The sequence below is a fragment of the Coptis chinensis genome, chromosome 1, assembly GCF_015680905.1.
Source record: "Coptis chinensis isolate HL-2020 chromosome 1, ASM1568090v1, whole genome shotgun sequence".
Taxonomy (NCBI): Eukaryota; Viridiplantae; Streptophyta; class Magnoliopsida; order Ranunculales; family Ranunculaceae; genus Coptis; species Coptis chinensis.
Window position 1 is genome coordinate 31,309,735 of NC_141456.1, and position 13,307 is coordinate 31,323,041.

Here is a 13,307-nt window from a genome sequence, read left to right on the forward strand (position 1 = left end):
AATAAATTAAATAAGTAACTAACAAACTAAAATCAGCGACAAAACAACTAAGTACAATTTTTTGTTCTACTATCCGAACAATAATATAAATACATAAATAACAAACTTGGGATCCCAACAAACTTAACATCGACGAAAAGAGCATTTAAATACAGCTCTTATTGTAATATTACAACTGATTTCTGTACAGCTAGTGCAGTAGCTCTCTGGTCTTAAAGATTAGCTTCTATTCTGTAGGAGTTGGCATGATAATTTTCAGTTGGTCACTGTAAAAGAGCCTCCAGCAAAGAAGCGGTGAATTCCATCTGGATGTCCTCATCGATTTTTGAAAAGAGAGGGACATGAACAAAGAGAGACTTGTGACCTCTTTGTTCGGCGAACCGGAGTGAGTGGTAATATATATAGTTGCATACAAAACGATCTGCATCATTAGAGACAGCCACATCGAAGCCTTTCTGTTCTAGGTGCTTTACAATCATCTCGATGGGGCAAGTAGTCTTGGGGAAGCAAAAAAAAAAAAAAAAGTTAAATTAAAATGCACATTGATACAAATCCCATTCAAAAGAATAAAAAGATAAATGTATAATGGAAGGGCAATCACGACAGAAGATAGATGTCTCTCTCGTGAATGTCCAAAGGAAAGATACATTTCTCATTTATTTATAATGCTCACTGCAGTGTGCAAATACAAGCCCAAAGCACTACCCAGTAGAATAATAATCTACACTCAAACTTAGGTTGTTGTAGATGTTAAACTGCCTCATCAGCCTTCATGTATACTCAATAGGAGTAGCAAAAATCCATAGAGGCTCACATGGAAGATCTAGTATCAGATTAGTTTTCCTTTTTCTTTTCCTAAAGTTTCCTTTACTCCTAAACAATAACGTTGAGAGTTAACAATAATTTTATTCTGGTCCACTGTAATCCGTATAACTCAACACCTTATTAATGAAAGTGATCATTTCCATACAATGTTGTGAGACAAGTACCATTATTGCAGAGTTGAAAACATTATTATATTCACCTGTCTCGTTCTGTAAGTTCCTCCATCCTCGGAGAATATTGTAAGTTTCTGCAGATATAATACCTTGAACAATCAGTATTCTTGACACATGCCACATGGGTCAATATAAAATCAAAGTGAAATAGGAACAAGGCCAGTAACCTGAGGCTGCCACCCATACTCATCCGGGAACAGAAAACTGGCTTCATTAATTGCCTGACGCTCTACGAAAAACTTCGATGACCCAGCACTGGCTCCAAAATGAAGCTGAAATCTCAGAAAGATATTCTTGTATTTCAGTATTTATCTCCCAAAACACATGAAACAATCATTTCAGTTAGAATGGTCTGTAATCATCCATCTAACAATTAAAACCGTTAATCATTTTCTACTGTACCTTTGACATATTACAGTTTAACATAGAGAAGACGGAGATTCCAACAATTCACTTCTTAGTTTGGATGCTTTTCATAATGTAACATTTAGAAACTGTGCAGAATTTATCAAAGTTTTGAACACATCACCAGCAATGTAGGCTAAAGCAGTCACTTACCCACCATATTTTAACACCAAACACAACCTAAGGGCCCAACTACCCTTGCCTATTGCATCTATACGTGCATTCAACAGAAACTTCTGAAACCACATTTTATACGAGCTGATAGGTTTATTGTATTGAAGATCGCCCAATAGAATCAAAACAAAAAAGTTTGAAGTCAAGAGCCTGGAAAGTTGTTTAAATGGAAAACCTAGACCAGCTCATAAATTTGGATCCTTCACGAAGAAACAGACAAGACTTGCGCAATTGGAAAGGTTAAAAAAAATTCTAATGAGTGCTTGGAGTCATGCAATGTCACAGTGAACAAACTGGGGACGAAGACTACAAATAGCAGATGCGAGCACAAGAAAAGCAAGATACAACCTATATTAAAGAAAAAACACTACTCAAAAAACAGAGTTTTAAGCCGTTTCAAGCACTCTGTTGACATCTCAGCAATTAAACTATAATACCCAAACTAACCCAACGGAAAAACAAACACAAACACAAAACTCAATCCAATCCAAATTACTTGAAAATATCCAATCTTTAACTCAAACCAGACTCTAAAACTCAATAACCAATCAAAATGAGAAATAAAACATACCCAAACGACTTGTTCATTATTACTATCAGAACAATCAGTCAACAGCCCATTTCCATTATCCTCCAACATGTTACTGAAAAATGAAAGAATTCCATCACCAGCAGCTTCGAGAACAGTACAACTAGCAAGATTAAACCTTGTAGAAAATGGTACACCTCTTCTTTTGATATAGCCTTTGAGATTACTAACTATTGTTTCAGTTGGGTTATTTGGTACTCCATGAAATTTTTTGAATCCTGTTATGTGTATTTTTATGGGAATTGGTCCTTCTGATCCCATTTCTCAAGAGTTGGATTTGCTGTTAATTCTGAGTTATCCATTTTATACTGTACGGTGTACGATGAACAGTGTTTTGCTTTATTTGAACGAGGGCAACTCTTTTTTTAAGAGTTGCACCGTGCCTAGACTTTGAAACTTATTAGACCCATTTAAGACTAAGTTCAATTTGGCATGCCAAAAACGTGGAAACAGTGACAATCGGGTTTTAAACTTTGAAGTGTTATTGATACCAACGGCACAAATTCTCCCCTGCAACTTATTTTTAACAACGGCTAGATAATGCCACAAATTTGGTTTGGTATATTTATAGTTTGGGATTTTGGAATTCCGACAAATCTAAAAACTGGAATTGACAATATTTCAACCCATGTAAAATTTTGATTTCGATAAAATTTTGAAATGAATAATATTTCAACCTTATGTTGCATTTTCCGGTTTTAAAAAAAATGAAATATCCAATGAAATTCTGACATTCTGTTCGAATCTTAAACACTGGGGATATCACACTAGCTAAATTTAAGAGCTTTATAGCATTCTATTGGAATGGTCATTTAGTGTTTGGGGTGCTATATAACTTTTAGCAGCTTATTTAACACCCTCATTGGACTTGTTCTAATCATGCTATGTTTTCCACTAGGCATTACCCGTGCCTACGGCACGGTTAGTAATGAGATGTTTATTATGTTGTTTGTGACATTAATCTTGGTACACTGCATGTGGCATATGTGGAAATTTATGGACATTTTATTTTGAATTGGAACTACACGTTGGATGACATAATCACTGGTGTTGTTTATTTTGTGGATATTAGTATGCGGTAACGAATGCAAAAACCCAATTTGAAGTCATAAATTGAAGGCAATTTCATCCAGTGTACTCTCATCGCCTTCACATTTTATTATTTTTTTTTTTTTTTTTTTTTTTTTTACGAAAAACATAAAGACAATTTTACATTAAAGTCGATAAATATTATGTAACATTAAGCTAGAAATTGTCAAAAACACATTTTATTATTATCTTATTAATCTTCTGAATTTCATAGAGCACTTAATCAATGCTCTCCATGCACTGTGAATTGTTAGAAGACTCAAATCGGTTTAGTTTGGCAAAACCACGTAGGCATTTATGGTTTTGTTGAGACATTTTCTTCATTGCTTTCTTCTAATTAGGTGAGCTTTATAAATGTAGTCGTATATTTTTAAGACTTTTTGATAACCTTAAATGTCTGGCAGGAAACATTTATAGAAATTGTATACCAATCTTCTGGTGTACATTGTTTGCTCACTACTCTGCTGTTTCTAGAAATTTCAACATGCATGATATCAATTCTAGTTACTGGGCAAATTATAGAATTGATTGAATTAAAAGTATAGGTCATTTGTGATTTTGGAAGCCTTTGAAGGGACTAGATAAAGTTAGTAAAAGATTGGTAAAGTTTCAAATGGGCCAATATCAATATAATTGAGAAATTCTACCTATGATTTCCCAAAAATTCTAACTTAAAATTACAGTCCTTTTGACTTGTAAGATTTATGCCTCATTTGTATCTATAAGACAATTCAAAGAAAAATCCTAAAATTGAACAAACAAATATAATAATGAATTGTGGGCTCGACATAATATATTTATTGTTTTTATGAATATATACAACAGAGGTCTCATTCTGGAGGCTTCTTGTCATAAAAAATTGAGGTTTTCATTTCCTGAAGTCCCCCACCTCCGAACCTGAGAATATATATCACATCAAAATTCAATCAAATAAATACAAATACAATTGAAAACATGAAACAAACAAAAGACCTGCATATGCAAGATATAAAATGTAATAAAAATCTTCATATTCAATATTTTCCACATCTCCTTCTCAAGTATGATAGGGTCATTTCCCAAAACTTTATACCAACATATCTCTTAGATGCCAAATAAAAAAATAAAAAATGTATAGACAATGCCACCACTCCGTACAGAGGCATTGGAAACAACCATACGGTGTGAAATGCTTCCCACAAAAATCCAAGGCCCTTCTATCTTGAGTTTCTGCATTAACCATGTTAGACAAACGACATTGACTTACCACCTGTACACAAACTTAAATGGTTGGAGAAATATAATAAAAGGTGCACTACACAGCAAAAAATATGTGCGAAAGAAAATAACATGCACTACATAGACAAAAAAGATGGATCAAAGAACCACATGCACTACAAAGTGGTATTGCATGTACAATTTCTCTCATCCATGGATTTCCATGTGAGAGGCTTGAATGAAGCAGCTGATGTGGCTTCAATGTGAGGAGGCAGCCATCTATCCTTCGATGAACTATGTTGTAAGTTGTAACTGCATGCAATTTCTTTGTAATTCCACTCAATAAGGTTCTACTGCACCCAGTCCTATTTATTCTTCACCTTCATTTGATAGAATTTTTTATGTTAATAAAGTAGAATTAAACAAAAAGGTGAATACCAACTTTAGATAATGTCGTTAGATTTAACAAAGAAAAAACACCTCCACCTTGGATATTCTTGTATGTTCTTCCCTTTAACTTGAGCAGTTTAGCCCATTTCAATGGCTTGTGCATACGTAACGTACCTACAAACTATATTTATAGAAAAAGAAAGATGAAGGGGTAAAAATTTGTGCCTCTGAGAAAGATTGTACAATAGGGAAATCAATAACGATAAAATATGTTATCATGATCCATTAAAGCATAACTAGTTGTAGTAGAAGCGCAGCTTATTATTGTGGTAAAACCCATTGTCATGGAGAGGGTTTTCATATGAAATTATATCAAAATCTTAACTCACATTCCACAATGGCTATACATCATGTCATAACAAACTTCAATGTGAAACATTTATTAAAAGCTACTCTCATATGGGACTTATGTATTATATGGGAGCCTAACTTAAAAATCCAAACATAAAATAGTAGGATCAACAAACCACAAATTAAAAAGTATTGAGGGCATAAAACCAAATTAACACGTAGGCTGGACTTCTCTCATCCAATTGACTCTTTAGAAGTGTTCCTTAAATGGGCTTTTGGCATGATTTGTCCTTGCAACTAAATAAGCAATCAAATACCCAATAAGAACCAAACAGACCTTGTGATTACCTTTGTCAGTAGGGACACAGGGTCATGTGGTTAGGTTTCTCAACTAAAACCTTGGCCCCTTTGGCACCACCTTGGGGACGTCTTTAACCGCATTGACCACTTTGGAAGACAGGAGGTTCTGAATTATATTGTTCTTGAGAAAAAAAAAAGAGTACACCTCCACCACACATTAAATTGGAGAAATCACAACCCAACTTATCCAATAGGCAAAGTAAAAATATAAGACTATCCTCATGGAAAATATTGGTAGATTATATAGTGCCAATGTTCGAATAGACACAAATAACACCATACCAAAATGAGATTTTGAAACTAAGAGCTTGATTTAATTATGCAGGAAAACGATTACAGGGTTTCTAAAGTCCCAACTAAGAAAACAATAAAAAGATAGGAGAAAGAGAAGGCCCATTTTCAAATGGGTTAATGTCAAACATTTTATTCATTAAAGAACAAAAACATAAAACATATATCTTTATTTGGAATGTGAATTGAGGGTAAAACCCTTTTACTTCTTTTGGGTTAATGTTTTAAATACTTTTAATCAAGTAGTCAATGGCGCATTAATGTATTTAAGAATTTCGACCCAAAAAAAGAAGAAGGAAGAACAGTGACACCTCCAACAACCATCAACAACAAATCAGCACCCCAATTGATGTTGTCCTGTTTAGTATGAGCCATAGTTACATACCCTTGTTTAGACACTTTCGAATTCTCGATCAATTTATAGGTAAGGGAAAGAAAAACAAGCCATTAATTTAATGTTAGATACAATTGAACTTGCCAAAAATTTAGATCGGTTCTCAAAACCAAATTGGGGATTTCTTTCATTGGATCTTTAAACCCCAAACTGGGCAAAACCATTGCCACATATTAAGCCCACCTAATTAACACACCCACCTAGAGTTGTTTAAATAATAGTTATTGGTTATCTTTCTTTTTTAATTTTCTTATAATTTAATCTAGTCCTAAAGCCCACACCAAACCTGAGAAGATCAACTCTTTCTTTTTAAACCGCGGAGCAATCTCAAAACTAAAAATCAAAACAGGGGGTATCTTATATTAACCTTATTTTTTTCCCATCTCCACCAAGTCCAAGATATGTACACTCACGACCAAATCAAGAAAAGAGGTAAATTCAGTGAGAAAAATGCTTGTCAATGGCTCATGTCTCATCATATCAATACACCCCAGCCTGAACAAAGAGGGAGATGGTGGAAAACATACCTATGAGGAAAAAAGCTTTGATAGACTATCAAGCTTTGATGCTTCTCCTTCGTTGAGATTGGGAACCCTGAACCCAATCAAAATCAATAAAATTAAAATACCCAAAGGGAAAAACTTCGAAATTGATGCATAATTCATACATAAATAAGAAAAATGAGAAATGGAAACAACAGCTATGTCAAATTTAACTTTATAATCTACAATAATCCAACAATGGTGAATTATGAATTAAAAAAGAAAGAATTTATAGCTATTGACAATAATCCAAGATTAATTAATACATTCTACACATCAACCCTGCCATTGATCGTAAACTGATCAACATCAACTAACAGTCATCTAGGCGTACAACAAATTTAGGGCAAGCTCTCATACTCCAATTGAATAATGGTTGAACAATGGAAAAATGATGATTGAACTGAAATTAGGACCATAAAAAAAAATGGTGTTTGTTTTATCTATTGAACTGGATCTACTCGATTTCAGCTTTCAACAACAATCCTCTTACAAAATGTTGAAATAGGGAATTGAACAATGGTAGTTTCTAACGTTGTATAGAAATTGCTATAAAAATGGGAAAACAAAAATTAAATAAAAATGAAAATTTGAATCACCAAAATGTCGACTTCTTCTAATGATTTACAATCACCGAATGCAGCCTTCTTCCCCAGAGAACCTAAAACCACGAAATCAATGAGAATAAATATCTTAAAATAACCATATAATAACCATTTACTTTGTATTTGTAGGAATAGAGTTGATGAGAGTAGAGACAAACCTACTTTCCAAATTTGCAATAGATTTAATGAGATTAGAGAATAATCTTGTCACCAATAAGCAAATAAAGAAATTTATAGAACTGGGAATAACACCAAAATATGAATAAGGAGAAGAATCTCATGCGGTTTATTAAAGTTTAGTCAAGGAGTTACTAAAAGAAATCTGTTGATGGAGATGAACAAATTTAAGTAGAATTGATTTTTGGAGAAAGAGAAATGAAGATTAGTAAAGTCTGGATACCCAATTATTCTCGGGCTCAAGAGGCAGTTTCGTTTCTTTTTCTCTAAGTAATTTAATTTATGAAGTTATTGCATTTTAATTTATGAAGTTATTGTATTGTATATCTTCAGAAATTAATTAGTAAGCGTTTTTTAAGTATGAAAATTAAATAACAATTTTTTTTTTTTTTGGTAACTAAATTAATATATGGTATTGGAAAGGTCCATTGAAATTAATTCATTAAGTAACATTTTAAATGTCATTGAGGTTTCAAAACGTTCTAAGCCATACACGTGTCTAGGCAAATCCCCACACACCTAACTCAGATCTCTACGCGATCCCGACCACCCTTTGTCTTGCTTTTGTGTTTTATTATAATAGACTAGGTATTACCCGTGCCTACGGCATGGTTGGTTATGAGGTGCTTATTACGTTGTCAGTGTTATACATCTATCTAAGTATTTTAAAATGGGTGGTCTATGTGGGAATTTGTACACATTTTCTTTTACAATGCTGCTACACGTTGACGGCAATTACGTTAATTATAATCTCACTAATGGATAGCACATGACTAATGATTAATGTCATTCGTTAGTGTTTTACATGAAGTCAGAACTTACCCAGAAATCTTTATTAATCTCTTACAATTTCAAATAGCACTTAATCGATGCTCTTTATGCATTGTGAATTGTTAGGAAAACCACACAAACATTCTGGTTCTATTGAGACATTTTCTTCAATGTGTTTTCCAATCTTGACTTGTGTTTAGCACAAAACAAAATTTCAGACCATGGGAGTTATGTTTGAATTCTAAGGTCGTGTTACCTTATATATATACACAATTATAATTGCTCTTACAAATGACAAAAATGTTGTAAGATGGTTAAGTCAGTTCAATCTATTCTATTATAGAGTTATCATGGAGAAACTGTATGTCCAAATAAGAGTCATTAAGCTCAAATTCCAAGGATTTAGAATCACAAAGATATAGAATCACAAATATTTTTGAAATTGAACAATATTGTTAAAAGTCGATCATTTTGAAAAATCGTGTGCAAAAGAATTTGTATTCTCTCATGCATGCCTTAATCAACTCTAATGTCCATCTTCAGTTAACAAATGTGAAGCAATGGAGACCTACAAGTATAATTTAAGCTCAGTGTCCATGATTATTTAGCAAATATGCACGCCCTTTAGGCATTCAATGCTAGTGTGCATCTTATTTAATTTACTTGTAATTGCCTACTAATTGTACCATCTTCTTAGCATGCTTAGTAATCACTAAGTAGAAAAGTTTTAAACAACATATTGGAAAAAATGAAATCATTCTTTTTTTCTAATTATTTACCCTCTTTTGCTGGCTATAATTTTAAGTGATAATATGGTTATATGAACAATAAAATGTTGCAATATTCATATAAGCTAATGAAGATAAATAATAGAATAAAATAACAAATATAACCAAAAAAGGTGTTATTTATAAACCACTGATCAAATCATTCTTCTTGTTAACATTAAAGACTGGATTGATTATTATTTATAGTCCACCAGAAGTACTCAAAAGAAAAACTGGGAATCAACTCCAACTTGCAACATCTCTTGAACTCTTGAAGAACAAAAAAACTGGCCGAAAACTTACAAATTGAATAGGATAGCCTAACTCTACCGTATCAATTCCAATTTGTAAATTTCAAATAATCTTTTTCCATGTAACACAATGTCAATACCATGCTTCAACAAATAAGCTATGCTTTGAGTACATTCACACATAATATATCCAACACCATCATATGATTACTTCACCGTCTCTTCTCCAATATATGAAGAAAAAACTCAATCAGTGTCGTAAGCATCTAGCGCTTCAATCCTTATTTACTTTACTATAGACAAATCTCAATTAGGATCCGGATTGTTGGATTAGAAGCTTGGTTTAAACCTATCTAATGGACTGGATCAACCATTTGCAAGTAACACTGCATAATTCAGCACGACATAGATGGCTCTACATTTGGATGCCGATGTTTTTCTAATCTCATGTTCGATCTTCATTTTTCTAATATTGATAGAGTATATATTTTTTTTCTTGTGTCTCTAGCAGTTTGTCACTTAATTAAATAACTAATGCAAAAGAAAAGTTATTATTGTGAATAAAATTAAGAAGTCCTGCACAGGCATACATGACTCTTTCAAATCCTATTATATGACAAAAAGTTGAAAAAGTAAATAGATTAAAAAAGGTAAATAAATTGATAAGATTAACGTACTTACATGTACATATCATGTTTTGCATACAACACATGAAGACAGCTAAAAATTGATGTTTCAATCTCACAAGTTAAAATTATTTTCTAACAACAACTTCATCTTGCATCCATTATAGTTAGAAATTTAGACATTAAAAACAGACATAAGAGGGAATGTGATGTGTAAGCGTTTGGCCTACGCCACTTTCACCCAACCAGATAAGATTGAACTGGAAAGTTTTCTTGCAGTGTGTGGTGTGCTACGTGAATAAAGGTTCCTTAGCTCTGGATTTGAACTTGAATCCACGATTTTCATTGCAAGTGCAAAACCAGCGCCGTCAATTGAATCAAAGTACCTCCCACCACTACCAGTCTGCAATCCTCAACATTTACCGAAAAAGAAGAAAAATAAATAGAAATAGTGTAACAACACAACCTAGTAGGCAGATTAAGAGAACCCCATAATGAGGAGAAAAGTTCATGGAAGACCAATCTGGGTATGTGGGTGTGCCAGGTGATCAAAATAACTACCGTTCAGATATTCTAGAAAGAGTGTATCTGCCAAAGCTTTTGCTCCGTACTACTTCCATCTAAGCATGCCTAATGTAGCTTGTGATAGGGTTATATACTAAAAGCATTACTTTTGTATTAACTCTAATTCTTTATATTTTGAATGAGAATCATATGGGCAAATGTTATGCATATTATATATGTTATTAGTTATATGCATGTGTCTAATACTTGATGTTGTAGATGATATGGTGTGAACACACAGAAGATCATATCATCAGTACCTTATAAAATATAAGTAATCGTTCACAACCTAGATGGATTTTGACAAACCATTGGTACGGTTATAGTATAATCTGGTATTAGTCTATCTTGACTATAGGATTATACTAGTACACTTTGTGTGTATTGAACAGGACCAAGTGAGGTTGTTTCTCCTTATACTGACTATATAAGAGAACAAACACCTCTGTTATTATGAATGCTTGTCCTCCTAATCCGGATATAATAACGGGCACTTACATGCATTATACAATGCTTTAAATCATCAATGAGTGAGATTCATTTGTGAATCAACAAACTCGATGGATTGGGTAATGACATTGTATGTAAGGTGTGCTGTTGATTATAGAAGAAATCCGTGTCCCGTAAGAAGTCGGGTTGATGATATCTCCTTAAGGAGCTCAAAAAGATTGTCATGTAAACCCTGCAGGTGGATTTATTCCGACATGACAATGAGGTTGAGTGGTACTACTCAAGGACATAAGAAATTGATTAATGTAGTTGTCAGTAACTTGACTTAATCAACGGACATTCGATATCTTAAACACGGGGAGACAACGAGCATATAATATGGAGCCCATAAACGCTGACACGTAATTTGGGATTAGGGCGGTAGTGCAACAATGGCCTTTAGTGGAATAAGCCATTTGTTGACGGACTTGGGCCATGTGTTCGGGGCGAACATGGGAAGCCCAAGCCCGTCAGGAAGCCCAACCCTAATTTCTTCTCATGGTCCCTATTGTAGCCTATAAATAGAATACTCTTTCTCTCTGGCCGAAATTCACTATTCACTGGTTTTGAAAAAGAGGCAAGAAAAATAGATTTGAATTCGTTTCTGATCTTGAGAGAAAGAAAGGGTTGGTAGATCGTTGTCCACACAATGTCCAATATATTCTAAAGGAATACAACAGAAGATCAAGAGGTTGATTGTTGATTCGGATTCATAAAGCTTGGATTCTCAGAGTTATCAAAACTGGATCTAAAAGGTATGTTTTCTATTCAAAATTGTGAAAACCCCATTGATTCCGCTGCGCGTGGTTCTCGCGGTTTGTAGAAATATTTGCATTCTGAGTAACGGTTCCTACAGCTTGTGCTTATAAAAACTCCAAGCTAGAGCAGTTAAATTCCAATGCAGTCCAACTATATGTGCAGTCCAAGCAATGCTCAACATTCACAAAAGAATAAATTTTCACAAATAGTGCAACAACAAAATCTAGCTACAACACAAATTAGGAGAAAACCACAATGAAAATAAATTCCATGTGACTATGCTAATTTTCGGTGTCAAGGTATACCACGTGCGGATTTTATCCAAGGCCTTCTCATGCGTAGTCCGAGTTTGATCAGCCACTGCACCCCTATCTGAAATCCAAAGATAGTCTTTAAATCAACACTAATAGTTTTCCCTAGGGAGAGTTGTGAGAAGCAGAGATCAATTAACGAATTAACCTAATTAATATTATAAATAGTAAAATTTAGGAGAAGTTCTTCTTCACTTGAACAAAAAGTAGGAAAAAAAATTTAAGGAGGAACTGTAGCATTCAGCAGTCTCATCTGGTGCCACGGTCTGCGTCATTTTCCACCTGATGGTAGGATGATTGTTTATTTACAGTAGTAGTCTTAAGTTTGAAAAGTGGAAGGATCACTCTCTGGTGACTCGAATGCACATGTAGGTAGTGAGAAGAAATTGATTCTAACTCACTTTTTCTACACTAATAAATCAGTAATTTTGCGGGTGCGTGTATTTTTAACTCTAGTATCAAACTAATGCATTTGTCTCCTCAATAAAATACAACTAATGCATTTGTCTCAACTTAGAAGCCTTTCTTGGAGCATCTATCAATTCTCGGTTTAAGGAAAAACTTTAACACGTACTGAGTGAATTGAATGTAAATATAATTTTTATTGTATTCTGCGGAAAATTGAAGCCTAGAAGTTATCTGTCTTGAGTCTTGACAAAAAGAAGCTGAGGTGTAGAACCCACAAACATTTGATTTGTAAGTAGCTATCTATAATCTATTTCCTAAAGATATTGTTCATTTAGTAAAACCAAGACATCCTAAACCATTAAGCGGATCTATGTCAAATCTATGCCTTCAACTTTTATACTTTTCAAAGCTATGCCATTCTACAGTAAGAAAGTGGCAATAATTAATACTTAGCACACCATTTACATAGTTAATATCCATCCCAAGAAACAATACATCAAGATCAGGAAATTATCTCATCAAGTGAAACCAGTGAGTTTATTGGATCGTAAATTTGATCAAATAATGACATCATCTCATAAATCTTGTATGAACTAAAATAAGCATGTGTGCTAGGTATCAACTGACCTATTTATTAGCTTACATCCGACAACTTTAGTGTCGCATCTCTTGCCTCTTGAGGAGTTGCTTATTTATTTGAACATATACTATACTCTGCACTGCCTAACAAATTAGGCTATGCAAGAAAACAATGAAATAGCAAGAACAATGAAATGCAAGAACACATACTATGGTTACT

At 33.7% G+C, this 13,307-nt stretch overlaps 1 protein-coding gene and 1 long non-coding RNA gene across 2 annotated transcripts; both read right to left on the reverse strand.

The window, feature by feature from the left end:
• Positions 1-41: 41 nt before the first annotated feature.
• LOC147523448 (uncharacterized) lies at positions 42-2,551 on the reverse strand. The gene is made up of 4 exons (XM_086598604.1): positions 2,149-2,551; positions 1,166-1,270; positions 1,025-1,072; positions 42-497 (listed from the first exon to the last, which is right to left on the reverse strand). Exons 1-4 carry the CDS (start codon positions 2,425-2,427, stop codon positions 264-266), a joined length of 666 nt encoding a protein of 221 aa, XP_086454730.1. The 5' UTR covers positions 2,428-2,551; the 3' UTR covers positions 42-263.
• A 2,671-nt stretch (positions 2,552-5,222) lies between these two features.
• On the reverse strand, positions 5,223-7,786 carry LOC147523449 (uncharacterized). Its single transcript, XR_015196427.1, has 3 exons — positions 7,544-7,786; positions 7,380-7,441; positions 5,223-6,832 (listed from the first exon to the last, which is right to left on the reverse strand). It is a non-coding gene; the product is annotated as an uncharacterized LOC147523449 (long non-coding RNA).
• Between the last annotated feature and the right edge of the window lie 5,521 nt (positions 7,787-13,307).

Coding starts and splice junctions, on each gene's coding strand:
- LOC147523448 (XM_086598604.1), bottom strand. CDS start 2,427: ATGGGATCAGAAGGACCAATTCCCATAAAAATACACATAACAGGATTC. Junction 1,271..2,148: donor ATAATGAACAAGTCGTTTGG/GTATGTTTTATT, acceptor CTGAGATTTCAG/CTTCATTTTGGAGCCAGTGC. Junction 498..1,024: donor GAACTTACAGAACGAGACAG/GTGAATATAATA, acceptor TGCTTCCCCAAG/ACTACTTGCCCCATCGAGAT.